General features: G+C 44.4%; 1 protein-coding gene across 1 annotated transcript in view; it reads right to left on the bottom strand.

The window, feature by feature from the left end:
- The window catches only part of rab11a (RAB11a, member RAS oncogene family), a 29,727-nt gene that overhangs the window by 1,589 nt on the left and 2,959 nt on the right, over positions 1–25,179 (bottom strand). Inside the window, exons 2-4 of the mRNA XM_078241168.1 lie at positions 8,424–8,619; positions 6,220–6,413; positions 3,970–4,050 (exon numbers count right to left, since the gene is read on the bottom strand). Coding sequence (XP_078097294.1) covers positions 3,970–4,050; positions 6,220–6,413; positions 8,424–8,619 — 471 coding nt within the window. The remainder of the gene's footprint in view (positions 1–3,969; positions 4,051–6,219; positions 6,414–8,423; positions 8,620–25,179) is intronic.

Genomic DNA, 25,179 nt, shown 5'->3' with positions numbered 1-25,179 from the left:
GAATAGGATTCCACACTTTCTGGGTTAGTAACTGGTTAGTTATTAAAAAAGGATTGCATTGTTAAAAGGCCATGAATTACTGTCCTGGTGCAGCAGGGATGTTCAGGCACATTGCTGAGGCAGGGTATGGGATCTTTGTATTTAGTTTGTGCTATCTGTGCCTCAGCTGGAAGGGAATTGGCTGCAAGGAGACAATTTCATTCGACATCAAAGAGGACATTAAAGAATATTGGCAGGTAAAATCAAGGAAAACCCAAAGATGTTTTATCGGTACATTAAGGGCAAGAGGATAACTAAAGAAAGGGTGGGGCGTCAGGGACGTACAAAGTAACCTATGCATTGATGCACAAGATGTGGGCAGGGCTCTTTGAGTATTTAGCTTCCGTTTTCAAAAGGAAAGGGATGATGCAGACATACTAGTTAAAGAGGAACATAGAACATTCCAGCGCAGCACAGGCCCTTCGGCCCTCGATGTTGCACCGACCAGTGGAACCAATCTAAAGCCCCTCTAATCTACACTATTCCAACATCATCCATATATTTATCCAATAACCACTTGAACGCTCTCAACGTTGACGAGTCCACCACTGCTGCAGGCAGGGCATTCCACACCCTTACTACTCTCTGAGTAAAGAACCTACCTCTGACATCTGTCCTATATCTCTCACCCCTCAATTTAAAGCTATGTCCCCTCGTGCTAGCCATCACCATCCGAGGAAAAAGGCTCTCACTATCCACCCTATCTACTCCTCTGATCATCTTGTATGCCTCTATTAAGTCACCTCTTAACCTTCTTCTCTCTAACGAAAACAGCCTCAAGCCCCTCAGCCTTTCCTCATACGATTTTCCCACCATACCAGGCAACATCCTGGTAAATCTCCTCTGCACCCTTTCCAACACTTCCACATCTTTCCTATAATACGGCGACCAGAACTGTACGCAATACTCCAAATGCGGCCGCACCAGAGTTTTGTACAGTTGCAGCATGACCTCCTGGCTCCGAAACTCAATCCCTCTACCAATAAAAGCTAACACACCGTACGCCTTCTTAACAACCCTATCAACCTGGGTGCCAACTTTCAGGGATCTATGCACATGGACACCCAGATCCCTCTGTTCATCCACACTACCAAGTATCTTACCATTAGCCCAGTACTCTGTATTCCTGTTACTCCTTCCAAAGTGAATCACCTCACACTTTTCCACATTAAACTCCATTTGCCACCTCTCAGCCCAGCTCTGCAGCTTATCTATGTCCCTCTGTAACCTGCCACTTCCCTCCGCACTGTCTACAACTCCACCGACTTTAGTGTCATCCGCAAATTTACTAATCCATCCTTCCACGCCCTCATCCAGGTCATTAATAAAAATGACAAACAGCAGTGGCCCCAAAACAGATCCTTGCAGTACACCACTAGTAACTGAACTCCAGGATGAATATTTCCCATCAACCACCACCCTCTGTTTTCTTACAGCTAGCCAATTCCTGATCCAAACCACTAAATCACCCTCAATCCCATGTGTCCGTATTTTCTGCAAAAGCTTACCATGGGGAACCTTATCAAACGCTTTGCTGAAATCCATATACACCACATCAACTGCTTTACCCTCATCCACCTCTTTGGTCACCTTCTCAAAGAACTCAATAAGGTTTGTGAGGCATGACCTACCCTTCACAAAAAGGAGGACTTTGAAATATTAGATACAATCAGCATAAGGAGAGAGGGGGGTACTGACATCCTTGAAGGGGGTTAAATCACCAGGGTCAGATGGATTGTATCCCAGGCTGTTAAAGGAAGGAAACAGCAGATGCCCCAAGGATTTCTCAATCTTCACTAGCTACTGGCAGGTTACCAGAGGATTGGGAGTCTGTGAACATTGTACCATTGTTTAAAAGGGTGAGCAAGATAGCCCAAATATTTATAGGTAGGTCAGTCTACCTTTAGTGAGCAAATTACTAGTATCAATTCGGAGAGGATAAACCATCACTTAGAAAGGAATGGAGTGATCAGGGATAAGTGAGCGTGGTTTTAAGGGTAAGTCGTGCTGGAAGAATGTTTTGAGGAAGTGATAAGGATTGATGAAGGTGGTGCAGTGATGTGGTCTACAGGATTTTAGGAAGGCACTTGACAAGGTTTCACTCAACAGACTGGTCAGAAAAGTAAAAACCCGTGGGATAGAAGGGAACGTGGCGAGTTGGATCCAAAATAGGCTCAGTGACAGGAAACAAAGGGTAATGATCTATGGATGATTTTAAGAATGGAAAGGGCTCAGCGTTGGGTCCCCTGCTGTTTGTTGTATATATTATTTGGACTTAAATGTGGGAGGCACGATTGGGAAAGTTGCAGATGACAAAATCAGGTGCATGATTAGCAGTGAAGAGGACAGCTGTGGATCCAGAATGATAGCAATGGTTTGCTTGAGTGGACAGAAAAGTAGCAAATTAAATTCTCTCTGGGAAAGTGTGAGGTAATTCATTGGGAAGGGCAAACAAAGGAAGGGAATGCTCATAGAATCCCTACAGGAGGCCATTCAGCACATTGAGTCTGCATCCACTCTCTGAAAGAGCATCTTACCCAGGCCTTCTCCCCTACCCTGTCACTGTAACCCCATGCATTTACCATGGCTAATCCAACTAACTTACATGTCCCTGGACATTGAGGGACAGTTTACCATGGCCAATCCATCCAACCTGCACATTTTTGGGCAGTGGGAGGAAACTGGAGCAGCCAGACCATGCCCACGCAGACATGGGGAGAACGTGCAAACTCCACACAGACAGTCACCCGAGGCTGGAATCAAACCAGGGTCCCTGGCGCTGAGAGGCAGCAGTGCTAACCACTGTGCCACCCAACTCAACAAACAGGAGGATATTGGGAGATGTTGAGGAAGTGAGACACCTCAGAGTGCATGGCCACAGGTCCCTGAAGGTGGCACGACAGGTGGACGAGGTGTAAAGAAAGCATATAGAATGCTTTCCTTTATAGGGAAAAGTATAGAATACAAAAGCAGGGATAAAACGATGGAACTGTATAAAACACTGGTTAGGCTACAGCTGGAATTTGCTGCCGGGATTGGCGGTTGAGGTAGAAACCTTCAACTTATTTAAAAGGCAGTGGGATCTGCATTTGAAGTGCTGGAACCAGCAAGGTTACAGACCAGGTGCTGGAAGGTGGGATTAGAATGGGCGGCTAGTTTTTAAACCAGCCAGCACAGACATGATGGGCTTAAAGACCTCTTTCTGTGCCCTAACGTTTCTATGGTTTTATTAATACTCCCAGTTTAATATTTATAAAAATTAACTGCAAGATTTTAAAATCGTCATCCCTTTTAGGGGTCTGAGCTGAAGGTTAACAGAAATCTGCACAGAGCAGTCTAATCCTTAGCTGACCCTAACCAGAAAGTTCACACACAAATGACAAAACTGACGGGCAAAGGAGCCTTGAGCGGCAAAAGACACGTTATTCTGTGGTGGATAATGGAAGAGTCTCATCCACCTATAAACTGCATAACTTAAACAATTTATTGCGTTAATGATCAGTTACATAGAGTCACATAGAATCCTACAGTGCAGAAGGAGGCCATTCGGCCCATCGAGTCTGCAGTGACCACAATCCCACCCAGGCCCTATCCCCATGCATTTAGCACAGCTAGTCTCCCTGACACTAAGGGGCAATTTAGCATGGTCAACCAACTAACCTGCACATCTTTGGAGTGTGGGAGGAAACCGGAGCAAACCCACACAGACACGGGGAGAATGTGCAAACTCCACACAGACAGCGATCCAAGCCGGGAATCAAACCCGGGTCCCTGGCGCTGTGAGGCAGCAGTGCTAACCGCTGTGCCGCCCTATCAGATCTAGTCCAACTTTCAAACATCAAGTCAGAGATGTATACCACATTGAAGCATTTTTAAGAAACGATCAGTGCAGCCTCGATTCAGAGCGATGTTTGAAGCGGATCCACGTACCTGTGAGGATTGTCTGGAATGCAGTCTCGACATTTGTTGAGTCTAAAGCTGAAGTTTCAATGAAGGACAATCCATTCTTTTCTGGAACAAAAACACTCCCGTCAGCTTTTCTTTAAAAAATAAATCAATGTCAGTCACAGGAGCGAAACGATGAGATTTATTCTCTCTCCCCGGCTTGGTACACCATATCTGACAGGAGTCAGGTCACTGGATCCTCAACAGTGATCAGATGCTGGAGGCGCACAAGCAAAAATAACACGTAGTGACTGGCCCATCCACACCCTCACCTGATGAAGTGTATCCCAGGACACTGTGGGAGGCTCGGGTGGAAATTGCGGGTCCCCTCGCCGAGATATTTGAATCATTGATAGTCACAGGTGAGGTGCCTGAAAATTGGAGAGTGGCAAATGTTGTGCCTTTGTTTAAAAAGGGCTGCAGGGAAAAGCCTGGGAACTACAGGCCAGTGAGTCTCACATCTGTGGTGGGTAAGCTGATAGAAGGTATTCTGAGAGACAGGATCGAAGGCATTTAGAGAGGCAAGGACTGATTAGGGACAGTCAGCATGGCTTTGAGAATGGAAAATCATGTCTCATGAATTTCATTGAGTTTTTGAAGGGGTAACCAAGGTGGTACATAAGAACATAATAATTAGGAGCAGGAGTAGGCCATCTGGCCCCTCGAGCCTGCTCCGCCATTCAATAAGATCATGGCTGATCTTTTTGTGGACTCAGCTGTACTCAGGTAGATGAGGGCAGTGCAGTTGATGTTGTCTACATGGACTTTAGCAAGGTCTTTGACGAGGTACCGCATCATAGGTTGCTGCACAAGATTAAATTTCACGGGATCCAGGGTGAGGTAGCCAATTGGATACAAAATTGGCTTGATGACAGAAGACAGAGGGTGGTTGTAGAGAGTTGTTTTACAAACTGGAGGCCTGTGACCAGCGGTGTACCTCAGGGATTGGTGCTGGGCCCACTGTTACTCGTCAATTATATCAATGATTTGGATGAGAATTTAGGAGACATGGTTAGTAAGTTTGCAGATGACACCAAGATTGGTGGCAAAACACACAGTGAAGAAGATTATCTTGGATTGCAACGGGATCTTGATCAATTGGGCCAATGGGTTGATGAATGGCAGATGGAGTTTAATTTAGATAAGTGCGAGGTGATGCATTTTAGTAGATCGAACCAGGGCAGGATTTACTCAGTTAATGGTAGGGCATTGGGGAGAGTTACAGAAGAAAGAGATCTAGGGGTACAGGTTCATAGCTCCTTGAAAGTGGAGTCACAGGTGGACAGAGTGGTGAAGAAGGCATTTGTCATGCTTGGTTTCATTGTTTAGACCAATTTGCAGATACAATAATGACATTTAAGGGGCGTCTTGACAAATACATAAATAGGATGGGAGTAGAGGGATACAGTCCCCGGATAGGGGGTTTTAGTTCAGTCGGGCAGCATGGTCGGCGCAGGCTTGGAGGAGCGAAGGGCCTGTTCCTGAGCTGAAATTTTCTTTGTTCTTTATTTGCTCCCTAAATTAAAAATCAAAGCAGTATACAAACATAAGGATAGAATTTATAACTGGAAGCAATATAGTCACAGGTTTAATTTTCCCCAACATCTAACCTGGCTTCTCCTCATAACCATGTGGGTCTTAATTCCCAGTGGGCAATGTCACAGTTGGGTCACTGGACCGACCCCTTGCCAGGCTAAAGCTGCCTAAAATGATTCAGGAACGGTGAATATGGTGCAGCCCACAACATCTAACCCATGTCAGGGGGCTCCAGGCTGCTCACTATGAGGCAGGCCCTCACCATTCCAGCACGGAGCAGAAGGGATCCGAAATGGAAAATACTTGTGAAGTCTTCAAAATAAAAGTTGGCTTTATAAAATGTCGGGTAGGAGTTCTGAGAGTCCTTTGCAAGCTTTCTTCCTGCTCAAGCGCGATGCCCCTTAACCAGAAAAGTAACTATGTACAAACCGCAAGCGCTGCAAAGAGCGGGAGGAATATCCATTTCTGATAGAACAAAATAAAAATGCTGCAGATGCTGCAAATCTGAAATAAAAACAGAGAATGCTGGGAAAACTCAGCAGATTTGGCAGCATCTGTGGAGAGAGAGAGTTAACGTTTTGAGTCCATATGACTTCTTCAGAGCTATCCATTACTAATATCTGTTATTCTTCTGGCCATCAATTTATAAAACTGTGGCATTAAATTGGAAAAGCCCCAAGGCAGATCTGAAACACAAACCTGCAAAAGCTTTCGCCTCATCTGTAGGCACAGCTCGGAGGTGACGCAGATCACTCTTGTTCCCAACCAGCATGATGACGATGTTATTGTCAGCGTGATCCTTCAGTTCTTTCAACCATCTTTCCACATTCTCGTAGGTCAGGTGTTTGGCAATATCGTAAACCAACAGGGCACCAACTGCCCCTCGGTAATACCTAAACACAAAACAAAGAGTTCAACACCATTTCACACACATTTCTAACAAGCTGAATTCAAATCAAGACATTTGCAACAGAAAGGGTTGCAATTGATTTTTAAGTTAATATGTTGGCCCACACCCTAGGGTGGTAAAGGAGGTGACAGCAGAGATAGTGAATGCATTAGTTATGATATTCCAAAATTCCCTGGATTCCAGCAAGGTACCGGTGGACTGGAAACATGCCAATGTGATGCCCTTATTTAAGAAAGGAGAGAGGCACAAAATGGGAAACTACAGACCGGTCAGCTTAACCTCTGTGGTGGGAAAGTTGCTGGAGTCAATCGTTAGAGGAGGTGGTGACTGAGCATCTGGAAAAGCAAAGCTCAATTCACCAGTGTCAGCACGGCTTTGTGAAGGGCCAGTCCTGTTTGACAAACCTGCTAGAGTCCTTTGAGAATGTAACCAGCAAGATAGATAACGGGGATCCTGTGGATGTGATCTATCTGGACTTCCAGAAGGCATTTGATAAGGTGCCACACAAGAGACTGATCCAAAAGGTTAGATCCCGATCCCTTGGGATCTAGAGTAGTGGCTTGGATTGAGGATTGGCTGACTGATAGAAAGCAGAGGATTGGGATAAATGGGTCTTTCTCCAGTTGGCGATCTGTAACTAGTGGGATCCCGCAGGGTTCAGTTCTCGGATCACAACTAATTACAATCTCTATCAATGATCTACAAGCAGGGACAGAGTTTAACATTGAGAAATTTGCTGATGACACAAAAATAGGTGGGAAAGCAGGCTGTGATGAGGAGCTAAAAAGTTTACAAGTGGATATTGATAAGCTAGGGGAATGGGCCAGAATCTGGCAGATGGAGTTTAATGTGGATAAATGCGAGGTTGTTCATTTTGGCTGGAAAATAAAAGGGCAAATTACTATTTAAATGGAAAACAGATTCAAAAGGTGTCTGTGCAGAGGGATCTGGGTGCCCTTGTGCTCGAGACTCAGAAAGTGGGCATGCAGATGCAGAATGTTATAAGGAAGGCAAATGGAATCTTTGCATTTATTGCAAAGGGTCTATAGAGTATAAAGGTAGAGAAGTGCTGTTACAATTGTATAAGGCATTGGTGAGACCACACTTGGAGTATTGTGTCCAGTTTTGGTCACCTCCTTTGAGGAAGGATGTGGTGTCACTGGAGGCGGTTCAGAAGAGGTTCATTAGATTGATTCCAGGTTTGAAGGGGCTGTCGTATGAGGAGGGGTTGAGTAGCTTGGGCTTGTACTCACTGGAGTATTGAAGAATGAGGAGGGATGTGATTGAGGTATATAAAATACTCAACGGGATTGATAAAGTAAATGTTAACCAAATGTTCCTCCTTCTAGAACAGTCTAGGACAAGGGGTCATAAGTGTAGAGTAAGCAGAAGGAGGTTCAAGACAGAGATAAGGAGAAGCTACTTCTCACAGAGGATTGAGAATCTATGGAACTCACTGCCCCAGAGTGCAGTGGATGCAGAATCAATGGATTCAAGGAAGAGAGAGATAAATATTTGGTCAAAAGTGGGATAAAGGGCTATGGGGAAAAGGCAGAGAAGTGGAATTAGGATGAGATGGAGATCAGCCATGATCATATAGAATGGCAGAGCGAGCTCAAAGGGCTGAATTGCCTACTCTCACTCCTAGTTCCTGTTCCTATCCTGTTTTAATAAGAATAATGTGTATGTTTGTACCTGCACAGGGCATTAAATCAGCGCAATGGGCTTTTTCTCCCATATTCTCCTGAGTCTCAGACGAAGATACAGAAGCAGCAACAAAACTGGCAGATCAGATCCAATAACTGATGAACAAAATGCAAGAAAAGGCAATCGCATGTCCCCCCCTCACCCAACAGCAATCTCCTCAGCATGTAGTAATCCACAGCCCCGATTCCCACCTCACCCACATGAGGACAGGCACAGGGGCGGACAGGAAGAAAAAACAAAGACAGCGCTCAGACAAAGGTTTTGTTCCAATCAATGTAAAACTCACGCAGAGGTGATGGCCCGGTATCGCTCCTGCCCAGCTGTGTCCCAGATCTGTGCTTTAATCGTCTTCCCGTCTACCTGGATACTTCTTGTGGCAAATTCCACTCCGATTGTGCTCTTGCTTTCCAAGTTAAACTCATTGCGTGTGAACCGTGACAGGAGGTTACTTTTTCCCACACCCGAGTCGCCAATCAGCACAACTGCAAAACAGAAAGAAAACGCGAGCAGTTAGAGTAGAGGGCAGTACGGAGTTCTCAACCCAGGGCTGTGCAGAACAGGAACCTAGATCAGGTGGGAGGGGACAGAACACAGAAAGGAATTCACTGCTAAAGGCAACTCTCACATCCCATTGTCAGCAAAAAAACTAAAGTTAAATGGGAGGTAAATGCAGTTTCTTTGGCAGCCTTCCATGTATCAAAACACAATTAGAGAGAAACATAGAAACTAGGCACAGGAATAGGCCATTCAGCCCTTTGAACCTGCGCCAACATTCAATATGACCATGCTGATTCTCTATCCCAACACCATTCTTCCACAGGCTCCCAATACCCATGGGTACCTTTACAGTCCAGAAATCCATTTCATTCTTAAATATATTCAGTGACTTGGCTTCGACAGACTTCTGTGGTAGAGAATTCGACAGGTTCACCACCCTCGAGTGATGATGTACCCTGTAGGCGGGTAAGTGGAACTGATTCGCTTCAGATCAGCCATGATCTTGTTGAATGGCGGGGCAGGCTCGAAGGGCCAGATGGCCTACTCCTGCTCCTATTTCTTATGTTCTTATGTACCCGAAGACTGTGACCCCCCCCCGTTCTAGACCCCAGCCAGAGGAAACAACATCCCTGCATCCTGCCTGTCCAACCCTGTCAGAATTTTATACGTTTCAATGAGATCTGCTCTGTCTTCTAAATTCCAGTGAATTGAGGCTCAATCGATCCAATCGTTCCCCATATGACAATCCTGCCATCCCAGAAATCAGTCTGGTGAACCTTCGCTGCACTCCCTCTATGGCAAGTATGTCCTTTCTTAGATAAGGAGACCTAAACTGCACACAAGGCCCTGTACAGCTGCAGTAAGGCAACGTTGTTCCTGTACTCAAGTCCTCTTACAATGAAGGCCAACATACCATTTGCCTTCCTAACTGCCTGCAGTACCTGCGTGTTTGCTTTCAGTGACTGGTGTACTAGGACACCCAGGTCACTTTGTACATTAACATTTCCCTTAAAACCTCTGAACATCCTCCTGACATTCACATTCCCACCAAGTTCCGCATCATCAATCTACTTGGAAACATTCCATTTGGTTCCCTCATCCAAATTATTGATGTATATTGTGAATAGTTGGGGCCCCAAGCATTGATCCCTGTGGGACCTCACTGGTCACTGCCTGCTACTCTGAAAAATACCCACTTATTCCTACTGTTTCCTGTCTGCTAACCAATTCTCAATCCATGCCAATATATTACCCCCAATCCCATGCACTTTAATTGTGTACACCAACCTCTTATGTGGAACTTTAGCAAAAGCTTTCTGAAAATCCAAATACATCACATCCACTGGTTCACCTATATCTCTTCTGTTAGTTATATCCTTCCACTTTGCCTTTCATTTCTATCTTTGTTTCCCTCTCATGTCTCCTCGTTCAGTCAACAGCTAGCAGTAAATGGGGTCATAGCACCCAAAGAAAACAAGTGTAAGAATGTTATAAAAGACAAGGCACTATATCTGATCTGGAACATTCTGTGATTGGTTGGCATCAGAAGACCACAGGGAATGAAACAACCTTCAGGGAGTGAGGGCAGTGTTCATGGAGGGAAATTCCAAATTTAATCAGATTGGCTCAGAGCTGGCAGAAATCGATACAGGTCCCAGTAAGAGGAAGCAAGGTACTAAATAACTACACAACGGCCAGGAATTAATCAACAAGATTTGTTTAAACAAAAGAGGAACTGCAACATCGCTAGACTTAAAATGACAGTCAACAGGATCACAGGGTATAAATCCGACCCTCGATAAAGGAGGGGAATCAGGGTTGATCATTGATACTGACACAGGGGAGAAAGAAGCAACAATTTGTCCTCATAGAGCACCCTGATTGTAGTAAAACAGCCAAAAGAGCTATAAAATTCAATAGCACCTTTCAAACCAAGATGTCTACCACCTAGGAGAACATGAGAACACTACCACCTACAAGTTCCCCTCGAAGTCACACACCATACAGACTTGGAACTATAGAATCACTCCTTCGCTGTCACTGAGTCAAAATCCTGAACTCCTTCCCAAATAGCTCCAGGGCTGTATCTAGCTGTGTCTACACCAGATGAACTGCAGCAGTTCAAAATGGCAGCAGCTCACCATCACTTTCTCAAAGGCAAAGAGAGATTAATAAAAAATGCTGGGATTTCCAGCAATGTTTACATTACATTAACAAAGAAAAACAAGTCATAAGGATAGGTTAACAGGTATGGTCGAAACAGCAGGTTTTAAACGAGCCTCTTAGAAGGAGCAGAGGCTGGTCGAGAAATTTACAGAGGGAATTCTGGAGTCACACAACTGCCAATGGTGGAGTAAAGGAACTGGAGGGTTGTAAGGGTTTACATAGAGGATTGAGCCGAGACCCTAACCTGATGCCCAGGCAAATGCCACCTGAATACTTTATCTGGTTATTTATCTTTGCTGTTTCTGTGAAACCATGCTTAAAATGGAGTTCATTGATTTGAATGGATGATAGAAATGCAACTTCCAATATTCCAGTGCAGAGAAAAGGGAATGATTTTGAGTGTTAACTGGGAGGTGTGCAGCCTTGACATGGCTGCAGTTTTGGACAGTAATGTCAGATGACACCAGGTTTAAAATTACAGATAAAATGACAGTAACTTTCCAATGGGACAGGCTGCAATTGAGGGAATACAAATGGCTTTTGTCCTTGGCGAGTCATAATTGCACCGGAGGCCCTTTGGCCCATCGCATTTGCGCCCAACTCCCAACAAGCACCTCAAAGTATGCTGGTCCCATGAACACAGGCAGTTGTTGATTCACTTCAGACCTGGCGTATGTTATCTTTGGGCTTAGAGAGCAGACAACTACTCTTTTGTAACATGTCACTGATTTTTTTTTAACCTTAACTCTGGACTCATGCAAGACACCAGAACATAAAAGTAAATCAGAAGGAAACCCGAGGAAGGTACTGATGGAGGCAAACTCGATAGGGTCTTTTAAGAGACTTCTGGATGAGTACATGGGACTTAATAGGATTGAGGGTTATAGGTAAGCCTATATATAGGCCTCGGTAGGTAGGGACATGACCGGCGCAACTTGTGGGCTGAAGGGCCTGTTTGTGCTGTATTTCTTTTCTATGTTCTAAACACCCAAACACAAAATAGCCATCAGCAAACTGAACAGAATGCTACACTGAACAGGTAAAGCAGGAATGTGCAAGTCTACAGAAGGCACATTCACACTACGAACAGTGTCAGACCGCACAACAAGTACAGTGTTCAGTAATGATCAAAGACTGCAGAAGCAGCCCTGGAAGAGAATCATGTGTATGATTCCAAAACTCAGGTGAGTATCAAGAAAGAAAGTCTGGAGCAAGCTGGGCTTTTCTTCCAGTAAGGGAGATCAGGAACAGGAGGACACCATTTAGCTCTTTCAGCAATTTAGTGAGATCATGGCTGATCTGCAACCTAATCCCATGTCGCTTAATTATCTTGTTGCAATAGAATACTAATACAATGATGCGTAAACAACTTTTAGCTACACTGAGAAACATACCGGACCAAGGATTCAAAAGGCGGGAAATTTAGGGATGATAAAATAAAAACATGGCAGGGTGTCTGGGGAAAGATCTGAGCCCAGAAACTATTTCAGCAGCAGCGAGATACCATCATGTTTGTGGATGAGAATTTCTCCCTTATTCACATCGATTTTAAGATCAAAGAAACCTCCAAAACCCAAGGAACAATCAAACAGCGGCTGGAATCACTGCCTGGCAAGCGACAGGAACATGGTGGGCTCAGCAATTGCAGTCACGGAATAATAGGTTTAAACAAGACATTTTCTTTCTTTCAAATTTTTTTCCACCTTGCTATTAAGACACGAGAACCAATCGCCAGGCACTACCAGCAATTAAAAACTGGGCAGTTCCAACAGGTTAGCTTGTATTTTAAAATGTTGCCAATATTGTAAAGTTGCCAATCTAAGATGTAATTAAGTTAATTTTGTCTGACGTTTAAAACCCAGCAAGAAAATATTTCAATCCTGCGCCAGCATAATCAAAACATGAAGACCATTTCACATGGTATCCCATCAAGTTAATCCTTTGAGCAGAATATTCTGAGGAAAGATTAATAGAACATGATTTTTACCAACAGAAGGAAGTTGCTACAGAGCACAGGGAACTACACTGGACAATGAGTGCCTGTCAGCAGAGCAGGAACAAGTGGACAAAAAAATACAGGCTGCAACAATCTAATCGTTCAGCAATTCCTGTAATGCATGGTCCCATTGTTCTAAACTTGTCACTGTATAAATGACGGAACCCATTTCCCTGCAGAGTCTGGGATTGCATCCAAATTCCAGATAACACTGCCACTTCTCACTATGTGAAAGCAAAGTTCCTCTGTCCTTCCTGTGCCACTTGCCAATTTGCAGCCTGTTCCTCTAGCTGAACCTCAGCTGCAGGATCTGAAAATCAAACATCGACTCTACAACAATCAGTTAGTGATGGGTCAGCAAAAAGCTGTGACGGTCTGACTATAGCCATGCTTTAGATTCAGAGGCTGCAGTTTGAGAATCACTCTACAATTCCAACACTGTAATCTACTTTGATATCATAGCATCCCTACAGTGCAGAAAGAGGCCATTCGACCCATCGAGTCTGCACCGACTCTCCAAAAGAAAATCCAGCCAGGCGCTCCCTCCGCCCTATCCCTGCACATTCACCATGGCTAATCCCCATAACCTACACATCCTGGGACACTATGGGTAAACTCTACCATGGCCATTCAACCTAACCTGCACATTGGGCCATACGGGACCCGGTATTGGGGAATGAGCCCAGCCAGGTGGTCGATGTTTCAGTAGGGGAGCAGTTCGGGAACAGTGACCACAATTCAGTAAGCTTTACGATACTGATGGATAAAGATAATTGTAGTCCTCAAGTGGAGGTGCTAAAAATTGGGGGAAGGTTAATTACAACAAATATTAGGCAGGAACTGAAGAATGTAGATTGGGGGCAGATGTTTTAGAGCAAATCAACATCTGGCATGTGGGAGGCTTTGAAGTTGATAGGGATTCAGGCCCGGCACATTCCTGTAAGGATGAAGGATAAGTATGGCAAGTTTTGGGAACCTTGGATAACGAGAGATATTTTGAGCCTAGTCAAAGAGAAAAAGGAAGCATTTGTCAAAGCTAGGAGGCTGGGAACACACGAAGCAAGTGTGGAATCTAAGGAAAGTAGAAAGAAACTTAAGCAAGGAGTGAGAAGGGCTAAAAGGGACCATGAAAAAGTATTGGCCAGCAGGATTAAAGGAAAATCCCAAAGCTTTTTATACATATATAAAGAGCAAGAGGGTAGCCAGGGAGAGGGTTGGCCCACTCAAGGACAAAAAGGGAGGGAATCTATGCACGGAGCCAGAGGAAATGGGCGAGGTATTAAATGAGCACTTTGCGTCAGTATTCACCAAAGAGAAGGACTTGGTGGATGACGAGTCTGGAAAAGGGTGTGTAGATAGTTTGAGTCATGTTGAGATCAAAAAGGAGATGGTATTGGGGTTCTTGAGAAACATTAAGGTAGACAAGTCCCCAGGGCCTGATGGGATATACCCCAGAATACTGAGAGAGGCAAGGGAGGAAATTGCTGGAGCCTTGAGAGAAATCTTTGTATCCCTCACTAGCTGCAGGGGAGGTCCCAGAGGATTGGAGAATAGCCAATGTTATTCCTTTGTTTAAGGGTAGCAAGAATAATCCAGGTAATTACAGGCCGGTGAGCCTTACATCAGTGGTAGGGAAATTATTGGAGAGGATTCTTCGAGACAGGATTTATTTCCACTTAGAAATAAGTGGACGTATTAGTGAGAGGCAACATGGTTTTGTGAAGGGGAGGTCATGTCTCACTAACTTGATCAAGTTTTGAGAGGAAGTGACAAAGATGATTGATGAGGGTAGGGCAGTGGATGTTGTCTACAAGGCCTTTGACAAGGTCCCTCTTGGCAGACTGGTGCAGAAGGTGAAGTCGCATGGGATCAGAGGTGAGCTGGCAAGGTGGATACAGAACTGGCTCGGTCAAAGAAGACAGAGGGTAGCAGTGTTGGAAGGTCTAATAAAGATAGGAAATATACAGTAAATGGCAGAACCCTTAAGAGTATTGATAGGCAAAGGGATCTGGGTGTTCAGGTACATCGGTCACTGAAAGTGGCAATGCAGGTGGAGAAGGTAGTCAAGAAGGCATACGGCATGCTTGCCTTCATTGACCGGGGCACGGAGTTTAAAAATTGGCAAGTCACGTTGCAGCTTTATAGAACCTTAGTTAGGCCGTACTTGGAATATAGTGTTCAATTCTGGTCGCCACACTACCAGAAGGATGTGGAGACTTTGGAGAGGGTACAGAAAAGAATTACCAGGATGTTGCCTGGTATGGAGGGCATTAGCTATGAGGAGAGGTTGGAAAAACTTGGTTTGTTCTCACTGGAATGACCGAGGTTGAGGGGCGATCTGATAGAAGTCTACAAGATTATGAGAGGCATGGACAGAGTGGATAGTCAGAAGCTATTTCCCAGGGTGGAAGAGTAAATTACTAGAGGGCATAGGTTTAAGGTGCGAGGGGCAAGGTTTAAAAGAGATGTACGAGGCAGATTTTTTTTTTTTTTACACAGAGGGTGGTGGGTGCCTGGAACTCGTTGCCGGGGGAAGTAGTGGAAGCGGATACGATAGTGACTTTTAAGGGGCATCTTGACAAATACATGAATAGGATGGGAAAAGAGGGATAGGGTCCCCGGAAGGGTAGGGGGTTTTAGTTAAGTCTCCCCATTGGCTGTGCCAGCCTGATGCTGCAATGTTGCTTTGCATCTAGTTTTCTGCGAATGGACTAAAGGTCAGAGATGAGCAGGAGGCATTGTTCCAGACTTCTGCTGGTGGCTTTTTACACCCTCTAACCGAGTTCAATACATATCGTCGTGCCTGACTCCGACTGATGAGTAATAAAAATATGGAGAATGTAACTTGTTCAGTGATTGTCCAGAATTCCTCAGAACCCACTTTGAGAATTTCATTTCAGCAAAACAAATAAAGGGGCAACAATCCATCTGGCCCTGGAGACTTATCAACTTTCACGGTAGCACAGTGGTTAGCACTGCTGCTTCACAGCTCCAGGGACGTGGGTTCGATTTCCGGCTTGGGTCACTGTCTGCGTGGAGTTTGCACATTCTCCTCATGTCTGCATGGGTTTCCTCCGATGCTCCGGTTTCCTCCCACCAGTCCAAAGATGTGCAGGTTAGGTTGATTGGCCATGCTAAAATTGCCTCTTAGTGTCCTGAGATGCGTAGGTTAGAGGGATTAGCAGGTAAATATGTAGGGATATGGGGGTAGGGCCTGGGTGGGATTGTGGTCGGTGCAGACCCGATGGGCCGAATGGCCTCTTTCTGCACTGTAGGGGTTCTATGGTTCAAGAATTCCAACCTTTTGAGTACTTCCTCTCTATGATTGTCCAGTGCAATATCTTAGTGTTCCTTCTGGACTACTATATCTGTACATCGTTTAAGTTCTTGTTCTCTTTAAATTGTATATATTTTAAGTTATTTATTTGGGATTCAACAAGAAAACCAAGAAATATCCTTGGAACCACTCAGGTCCTCAAAACTGAAAGAGGTCAAACCTGTAAATGCCTGATGCAGAGGACCAAGTTAAAACAAAATGTTGGGAAAACTCAATAAGTCTGCAGGAAAGGATATCCCGAGGCATGGTACATTGGGGAGACCATGCAGACGCTACGACAACGGATGAATGAACACCGCTCGACAATCACCAGGCAAGACTGTTCTCTCCCTCTTGGGGAACACTTCAGCGGTTACGGGCATTCGGCCCCTGATCTTCAGGTAAGCGTTCTCCAAGGCGGCCTTCACAACACACGACAGCGCAGAGTCACTGAGCAGAAACTGATAGCCAAGTTCCGCACACATGAGGACGGCCTCAACCGGTATCTTGGGTTCATGTCACACTATCCGTAACCCTCACTAACTGTCCTGGCTGGAGACAATACACGTCTCTTTAACTTGTGCCTACCCCCCTCTCCACTCACATTGTCTGTACCTTTAAGACTTGATTACCTGTAAAGACTCACATTCCAACCATTATTTTGTAAATTGAGTTTGTGTCTTTATATGCCCTGTTTGTGAACAGAACTCCCACTCACCTGACGAAGGAGCAGCGCTCCGAAAGCTAGTGGCTTTTGCTACCAAATAAACCTGTTGGACTTTAACCTGGTGTTGTGAGACTTCTTACTTTGTAAGACCGGGAGCAGACTAAAGCAGGAGAGCCTTTTATAGTTCAGTGCTTGAAACTCAGCAGCATTTTATACTCAAAAGGATTTGGGATCTTTCCAAATCTCATTTATCTTAGTAAATTGGGATACGCCAGAATTATATAATGGAGGAGTCAGCCACTTGGCAATTGTGCCTTTAACAAGCTAATTAGTCCCACTTCCCTACTTATTCTTATAGCCTATTTTCCTTTCGCATTTTGAAATTTTCTACAGAACGTTTTCACCGCACTCAGATAGAGCATTCCAGTGTGTTCATTGCAACCTCTATTCTTTGACAACAAAATTACAAGCAGAAAGGGGCTGCCTTTTCCTCTTCAGCAGAAGAACAGGACTTCAGGTCAGCAAGTTGCTCAGAAATTCAATTACAACGTGGAATGGAAAAGACCACACGGCTACAATAAATAACTCTTCTTCTGAGGAGAATCAGAGGGAAGTGGAAAGATATTTGGTAAAGCGATCAGGAGGAGCAGAAAAACGGCCTCCTTCTGCATCATAACAATTCTGTGAATGAGTGTAGTGGCAGAATAGTTCAAAGTTTGACGCTAATCAGATGGATTACTGCTCTCTCTCCTGTACATTCCCAGGCTGGTTTGTGTGTTATAGATGAAATTCCACAGAGCTACAAATAATTTAAAATTGGGAGCCATGGGGTAATAGCAGAAAACAACACATACATTAAAACCATCAACATCTGGGCAGAAGATGACAATCTATTCAGACAAGAATGAACAGATGAGTTATTACACTGAACATGGAGCAGTCCACATTGGTGAAAGTTCTAATTGTTTCATATACCCCATGACAGCGGCATTTATCCAACAGAGTCCAGAACAAACTGCTCATCGTGTAGACAGCCATTCTATGTACAATTAGAAGCAAGAGAGGCATCAAGGGGATCAGGGCTGGGATCTAAATATCCAAGGATATGTGTCCTATCGAAAGGACAGGCAGATGGACAAAGGGGGCGGGGTTGCATTGTTAGTAAGGAATGAAGTTAAATCGATAGCAAGAAGTGATGTAGGATCAGAAGGCATAGAATCTCTGTGGGTAGAGTTGATGAATCGCAAAGTGAAAAAGATCCTAATGGGAATCATGTACCAGCCCCCGAGCAGTAGCCAGGATGTGGGGCAGAAAATAAATCAGGAGATAGAAAAGACATATAAAAAAGGCAATATTACAATAATCATGGGGGCTTCAACATGCAGGTGGACTGGGAAAATCAGGTAGGTAGTGGATCCCAAGAAAAGGAATTTGTGGAATGTCTAATAGGTGTTTTTTTTTCTTTGGAGCAGCTTTTGACAGAGCCTACTAGGGAACAGGCAATTCTGGACTTGGTGATGTGTAATGAGGCAGCTTAGAGAACTTAAGGTGAAGGAACCCTTAGGGAGCAGTGACCACAATATGATAGAATTTACCCTGCAGTTTGAGGGGGAGAAGCTGGAATCAGATGTAACGGTATTACAATTCAATAAAGGTAACTACAAAGACATGAGGGAGGAGCTGGCCAGAGTTGATTGGAAAGGGAGCCTAGCAGAGAAGGCAGTGGAACAGCAATGGCAGGAGTTTTTGGGGGTTATTCGGGAGGCACAACAGAAATTCATCCCAAGGAGGAGGAAACATGCTAAGGGGAGAGGACGAGGCATCCATGGCTGACGAGGGAAGTCAAGGACAGCATAAAAGCAAAAGAAAAAGCATACAAAGTGGCGAGGATTAGTGGGAAGCCAGAGGATTGGGAAGCCTTTAAAAGTGAACAGAGGACAACTAAAAAAGCAATAAGGGGGAGAAGATGAAATATGAGTGTAAGCTAGCTAAGTAATATAAAAGAAGATAGGAAGAGTTTTTTTCAATATATAAAAGGTAAGAGAGGCAAAAATAGCCATTGGACCACTGGAAAATGAGACTGGAGAAGTAATAATAGGAAACAAAGCAATGGCAGAGGAACTGAATAGTTACTTTGCATCAGTTTTCATGGTGGAAGGCACCAATGGGATGCCAGAGCTCCAGGAGAGTCAGGGGGCACAGGTGACTGTAGTGGCCTTCACTAAGGAGAAGGTTCTGGGGAAACTGAAATGTCTGAAGGTGGATAAATCACCTGGACCGATGGACTACACCCCAGGGTTCTAAAAGAGATAGCTGAGGAAATTGTGGAGGCATTGGGGGTGATCTTTCAGGAATCACTGGAGGCAGGGAGGGTCCCAGAGGACTAGAAAGTAGCAAATGTAACACCACTGTTTAAGAAGGGAGGGAGGCAGCAGGCAGGAAATTATAGGCCGGTTAGCCTGACTTCAGTCATTGGCAAGATTTTAGAGTCCATTACTAAAGATGAGATCACAGAGTACTTGGAAGTGCATGATAAAGTAGAACTGAGTCAGCACGGCTTTGTCAAGGGGTGGTCATGTCTGACAAATCTATTAGAGTTCCTTGAGGAGGTAACAAGGAAGTTGGATAAAGGAGAACCAGTGGACGTGATTTATTTAGATTCCCAAAAGGTGCCGCATAGGAGACTGTTAAATAAGTTAAGAGCCCATAATGTTAAGGGTAAGATCCTGGCATGGATAGAGGATCGGCTGACTGGCGGAAGACAGAGAGTGGGGACAAAGGGGTCTTTCTCAGGATGGAAGCCGGTGACTAGTGGTGTGCCTCAGGGGTCAGTGCTGGGACCACAACTTTTCACAATATACATTAACGATTTGGAGGAAGGAACTGAAGGCACTGTTGCCAAGTTTGCAGATGATACAAAGATATGTAGAGGGATAGGTAGTATTGAGGAAGCAGGGGGACTGCAGAAGGACTTGGACAGATTAGAAGATTGGCAAAGAAGTGGCAGATGGAATGCAATGTGGAAAAGTGTGAGGTTATGCACTTTGGAAGGAGGAATGGAGGCATAGACTATTTTCTAAATGGGAAAATGCTTAGGAAATCAGGAACACAAAGGGACTCGGGAGTCCTTGTTCAAGATTCTCTTAAGGTTAACATGCAGGTTCAGTCAGCAGTTAGGAAGGCAAATATAATGTTAACATTCATGTCGAGAGGGCTAGAATACAAGAGCAGGGATGTACTTCTGAGGTTGTATAAGGCTCTGATCAGACCCCATTTGGAGTATTGTGAGCAGTTTTGGGCCCCATATCTAAGGAAGGATCTGCTGGCCTTGGAAAAGTCCAGGGGAGGTTCACAAGAATGATCCCTGGAATGAAGAGCTTGTCGTATGGTGAACAATTGAGGACTCTGGGTCTGTATTGGTTGGAGTTTAGAAGGATGAAGGGGGATCTTACTGAAACTTACAGGATACTGAGAGGCCTGAATAGAGTGGACATGGAAAGGATGTTTCCACTAGTAGGAAAACCTAGAACCAGAGGGCACAACCTCAGGCTAAAAGGACAATCCTTTAAAACAGAGATGAGGAAGATTTGTTTCAGTCAGAGAGTGGTGAATCTGTGGAACTCTTTGCTGCAGAAGGCTTTGGAGGCCAGGTCATTGAGTGTCTTTAAGACAGAGATAGATAGGTTCTTGGTTAATAAGGGGATCAGGAGTTATGGGGAAAAGGCAGGAGAATGGGGATGAGAAAAAAAAAATCAGCCATGATTGAATGGCGGGGCAGACTCGATGGGCCGAGTGGCCTAATTCTGCTCCTATGTCTTATGGTCTAAGAGTGTAGCCTGAAACGTCTGCATGTCTGTGGCCTGGTTACTGCCTTCAGCCCCCCCTTGGCCCTCGCTTGAAGATATTACCAGCCTTGCATTCACAGGAGTGAATCTGCTCCAATGACATTTTTATCCAATGGAATTTTTTAAGTTGTTTAAACATCTAGTTCTTTGAGATCTCATTCCACAGAAGCAGAAGTTAGTAGCTTCTGTTTTCTATTAAGGTGTACACTATCCCACGCATTAAACACTGAGCAGACTGCACAGGTACCATGCCCTAGTCGGAGACAGACACTGCAACTTGAATTCCTGCTCCACATTGGTCAGACAAGTTGCATGTTGAGATGTCTGGCACTCAAGTGTCTTTCAACTTGATCAGCAGCTCAACACCAGAGGAGTTAGTGCCCAATCGACCGATTCATCAAGTAAGCACTGTCTGAGATGGGACTCAATGTGCTCACCCATCTTGACTGAATTGGATTGGATTGAAACTATCATGGCAAATGCCCAGTGCACACAAATGAGAAGCTCATCCAGTCTGAAGTTAATTGCAGAAGATCAGTTAGTGTGTGGGAGGGAGAGCAGCATGGGAGTGCCTGAGAGCGACTGTGTGTGTGTGTGTGTGTGTGTGTGTGGAGGGGAATGAGTGAGTTTGGGAGAAACTCGAGGCAGGGAGGGGGACGGCGAGAGTGCGTGGGGGCGAGAGGGAGTGAATGTTTTGGGTGTCTGTCTTTCTCCCAGTCTCAGGGTTCTCTCACACTCGCACCACCCACACACCCACTCACAGTGGGTGAATTAATGAGCACCCTAAGTTTGTGAGGCAGGCACACACACACTTTACTCAAGAATTGTTTCTTTCTTAATACCACTTTTTTTTATTAATTCAATTTATTGTTGTGCCAAATCTTATCTTTGTGAGATTTGTTCATTGGCCCCTTGGGTGAGAATAAAAATGTAAATTTGGCCTTGGGCGATAAGGTTGGATAACGGAGACGCTCTGCATCACTTACATTAAACAGCCATTTGTAAAGAGACAAAACCATTGCTCGCAAGAGCAGAATGTCAGACTAGTTGCAATCTCAACCCCTCCCAACTGCATTTATAATTGGAGCCCATCGCTCCAGCATCCCATTAAACCATCACGATCCAGCTACTCACTCCTTAGACTAGCGGAAAGTATCAATACTCCATCAGAGCTCCGGTTTCACAATATCTCACACACTCAACACAACAATATTAATCCTCAGTTAGTGGAAAATTCTGTCTACATTTAGTGTCACTTAATAATTAGTAAAAGTAATATATCCAGAATTGGGATCAACCCCACACTGCCACCTCCTCACATATACAAGACTCCAGTCCAACACCAGGGTGATTCATTCTTAGCTGCCGTCTAAAGTTGCCGAGCATGTCAGTTTTATCAACATTCAGGAATGCTGCAGTAAATGCTCCTCAGTGACTCCGTCTCTCCGGAATGAAACTTCTCAAAAATAAAATCACCAATTCCTGATTGACCTCATTCGTGTCATCTCAGCCACTCATCTTTCAAATCAAAATGTGAAATAGAAAATTCCTGAGACGGCAGCTAAGAATGAATCACCCTGGTGTTGGACTGGAGTCTTGTATATGTGAGGAGGTGGCAGCGTGGGGTTGATCCCAATTCTAGATATATTACTTTTATTAATTATTAAGTGACACTAAATGTAGACAGAATTTTCCACTAAATGAGGATTAATATTGTTCTGTTGAGTGTGAGAGATGTTGTGAAGCCGGAGCTCTGATGAAGCATTGATACTTTCTGCTAGTCTAAGGAGTGAGCAGCTGGATCGTGATGGATCTGATAGAAACTTCCATTTGGAATCAGGCATCATTGTTAGGATAGATAACATTTCCTTTATCAAATATCATTCCTTCACACCACAGCACCTAATACTCAAGTGTAAATGTAAAGAGGAAAATCAAGTTGAGCGTTCAAATTCCAATCGAAAGCAGCAACCTCCAGCTTTATTTGAGCCCCCAAAGCCTGTCAAAGTTCAGTCTTTCAGTTCTCGCCTGCTCTATTCCTTCTTCACAGAAAGAACAGCAGCCCCAACTCACTCATTCCTGTTTCACAAACACATGAGTGTTCAGTTGAATGGCCTTGAATTCCTAGCCTCTGTCACAAGAGGAAACACAGACAAGATTAAAGGCTCTAAAAGCTGCCAATGTAAATACTGGCACATAAAATAAGTCAAACAGTTCCAGCGCACAGTTAATGCCATGACTAAATACTGCAGCTTTGATTATATATTAGTCATCTTTCCAAAAACAGCCCAGGTTATCAGCATTGGGAACAGTTTCCTCCACAGGTTTGCTGCATTGTTAGTAGTAGACACACCCAAGGTTTCATTGTATCAGTGGCTTCATTCTTTCGACGCATTATTCTTTCATTCCACAATCCACTCTCCTACACTCGTGAATGACCTCGCACCCATTCACAGTATAATCTTATACTTTGTTCAAAGGGCTTCTGATAAAATAGAAGATTATATATCTGATGCAGAGATTGAAGTTCAACTCTTGACACCATGAAATGACATGGCGGCACGGTGGCACAATGATTAGCACTGCGCCAGGGACCTGGGTTTGATTCCCAGCTTGGGTCACTGTCTGTGTGGAGTTTGCACGTTCTCCCCATGTCTACTTGGGTTTCCTCCGTGTGCTCCAGTTCCCTCCCACAGTCTGAAAGACATGCTGGTTAGGTGCATTGACCCGAACAGGCACCAGAGTGTGGCGACTAGAGGAATTTCACAGTAACTTCATTGCAGTGTGAATGTAAGCCTTACTTGTGACTAATAAATAAACTTTAACTTTAAGAAGTGGCTTCAAGGAGATCAGAACAACCCACTCACCACAGTCAGAGCCAAAAAAAACTCAGCGGTCAGTCAGCGATAGGGTTTGGGATTCTGCACTCATCTTAAAACATGATGCTTCAAAATTTCAACCCACTCCTTCCCAGAACAAATCGTAACTTACACTTCAGTCTCATTATTACTGGTGATTATTTACAGCAGACACTGCACTAGATTCATCAATCGAATAAGGAAAGGTTCCCACCTCTCAGCCACTATTCTCAGAACGCAATATCCGAGTCTCTATTCTTGCTGCACCCTTCACAAGAAATCATCCGTCAGAAGCTCAGAGAATAAAAGACATCCTTACACTTCTTTCATTGTCTGGTCAACGTGCTCCAATGTTATAGCATCTCAAGAAGAACAACCATTTCGAATCTCTCTCTTTCTCCAGTCTATTAGGAACCAACACTATTTGCTTCCAATTGCAGGCAGTGCTATTCCCCAACTATCCACATTGGGCACGGGTTGCCAGTTAGCAGCAGCATCACATCATGAGGCAGCTTTTCACTACGGGTTAGAATGCAATTTTGATGACATACACATCATCCTGTAGCTGATGGGCCAGAATCCCTCTCTGACTGCCAAAATCTCAAACAGTTCATTTAAAACTAACCTATAACTGCACCAGGAAACAGGACAAAACACAAGACTGATGTTAAACTTCTCTTTTTTGCTTTCGCCCGCACCCCTGACTCGCACTAGATCTCATTTTCACAACTACAATTCACTCTTCTTCTCTGCCCGCCCCATCTCAGACCAGCTCCAGTTCCCACTCAGCCAAAGTCCTGGATATTTACGTCAGCACCACAAAGCACGGATTATCTGATCAATTGTACATAGTATTGGACTGGCTTCCTCACTGACAGGATGGTGTGAAACAATGAATCATTTTTTGCTGATTCAGACATCAGTTCAAAACCCAATGTTAGATCAAGAAGCACAGTATAGTTTGCATGCCTTTCTATAAAACCATAAGACGTAGGAGCAGAATTAGGCCACTCGGCCCATCGAGTCTGCTCCGCCATTCAATCATGGCTGATATTTTTCTCATCCCCCTTTCTCCTGCCTTTTCCCCATAACCCCGGATCCCTTTATTAATCAAGAACCTATCTATCTCTGTCTTAAAAACACTCAATGACCTGGCCTCCACAGCCTTCTGTGGCAAAGAATTCCACAGATTCACCACACTCTGGCTGAAGAAATTTCTCAGTTTACATCTTGGAGAAAGGCAACAGACATCCAAGAGTGGACTACAGATGGCAGTGGCAGTATTTAATTGCTTTGTTAGACTTTTAGCACATGGCTGTCTAGAATTCCTTACATCAGCCATGTTGTAGATGATAATGCATGTCTCTTATTGAGGATTAGAGAATCAAGGGAGATAAGTAGAGTTAAGACATCAATGAGTCATAAAAGAACAGGTTCAAGGGCCTACTTCAGTTCTGGTGTATTGTTGGGTTACTCTATTATAAATCCTGATGACTAATTCCTAAAAGACAAGGCGAGGCGAGAGTGACTGCCCTTGTCACCAAGGCCATATTTGACCAAGTGTGGCATCAAGCCCTAGCAAAACTGGAATCAATGGGAATCTCTGCTGGTTGGAGTCAGACCCGGCACAGAGGAAGATGGTTGTGGTGGTTGGAGGTCAATCATCTCAGCTCCAGGACATCACTGCAGGAGTCCC

Source organism: Mustelus asterias, chromosome 24 (assembly GCF_964213995.1).
Source record: "Mustelus asterias chromosome 24, sMusAst1.hap1.1, whole genome shotgun sequence".
Classification (NCBI taxonomy): domain Eukaryota; kingdom Metazoa; phylum Chordata; class Chondrichthyes; order Carcharhiniformes; family Triakidae; genus Mustelus; species Mustelus asterias.
The sequence above is the reverse complement of the archived record's forward strand: the minus strand, read 5'-3'. Positions and strand labels throughout refer to the sequence as shown.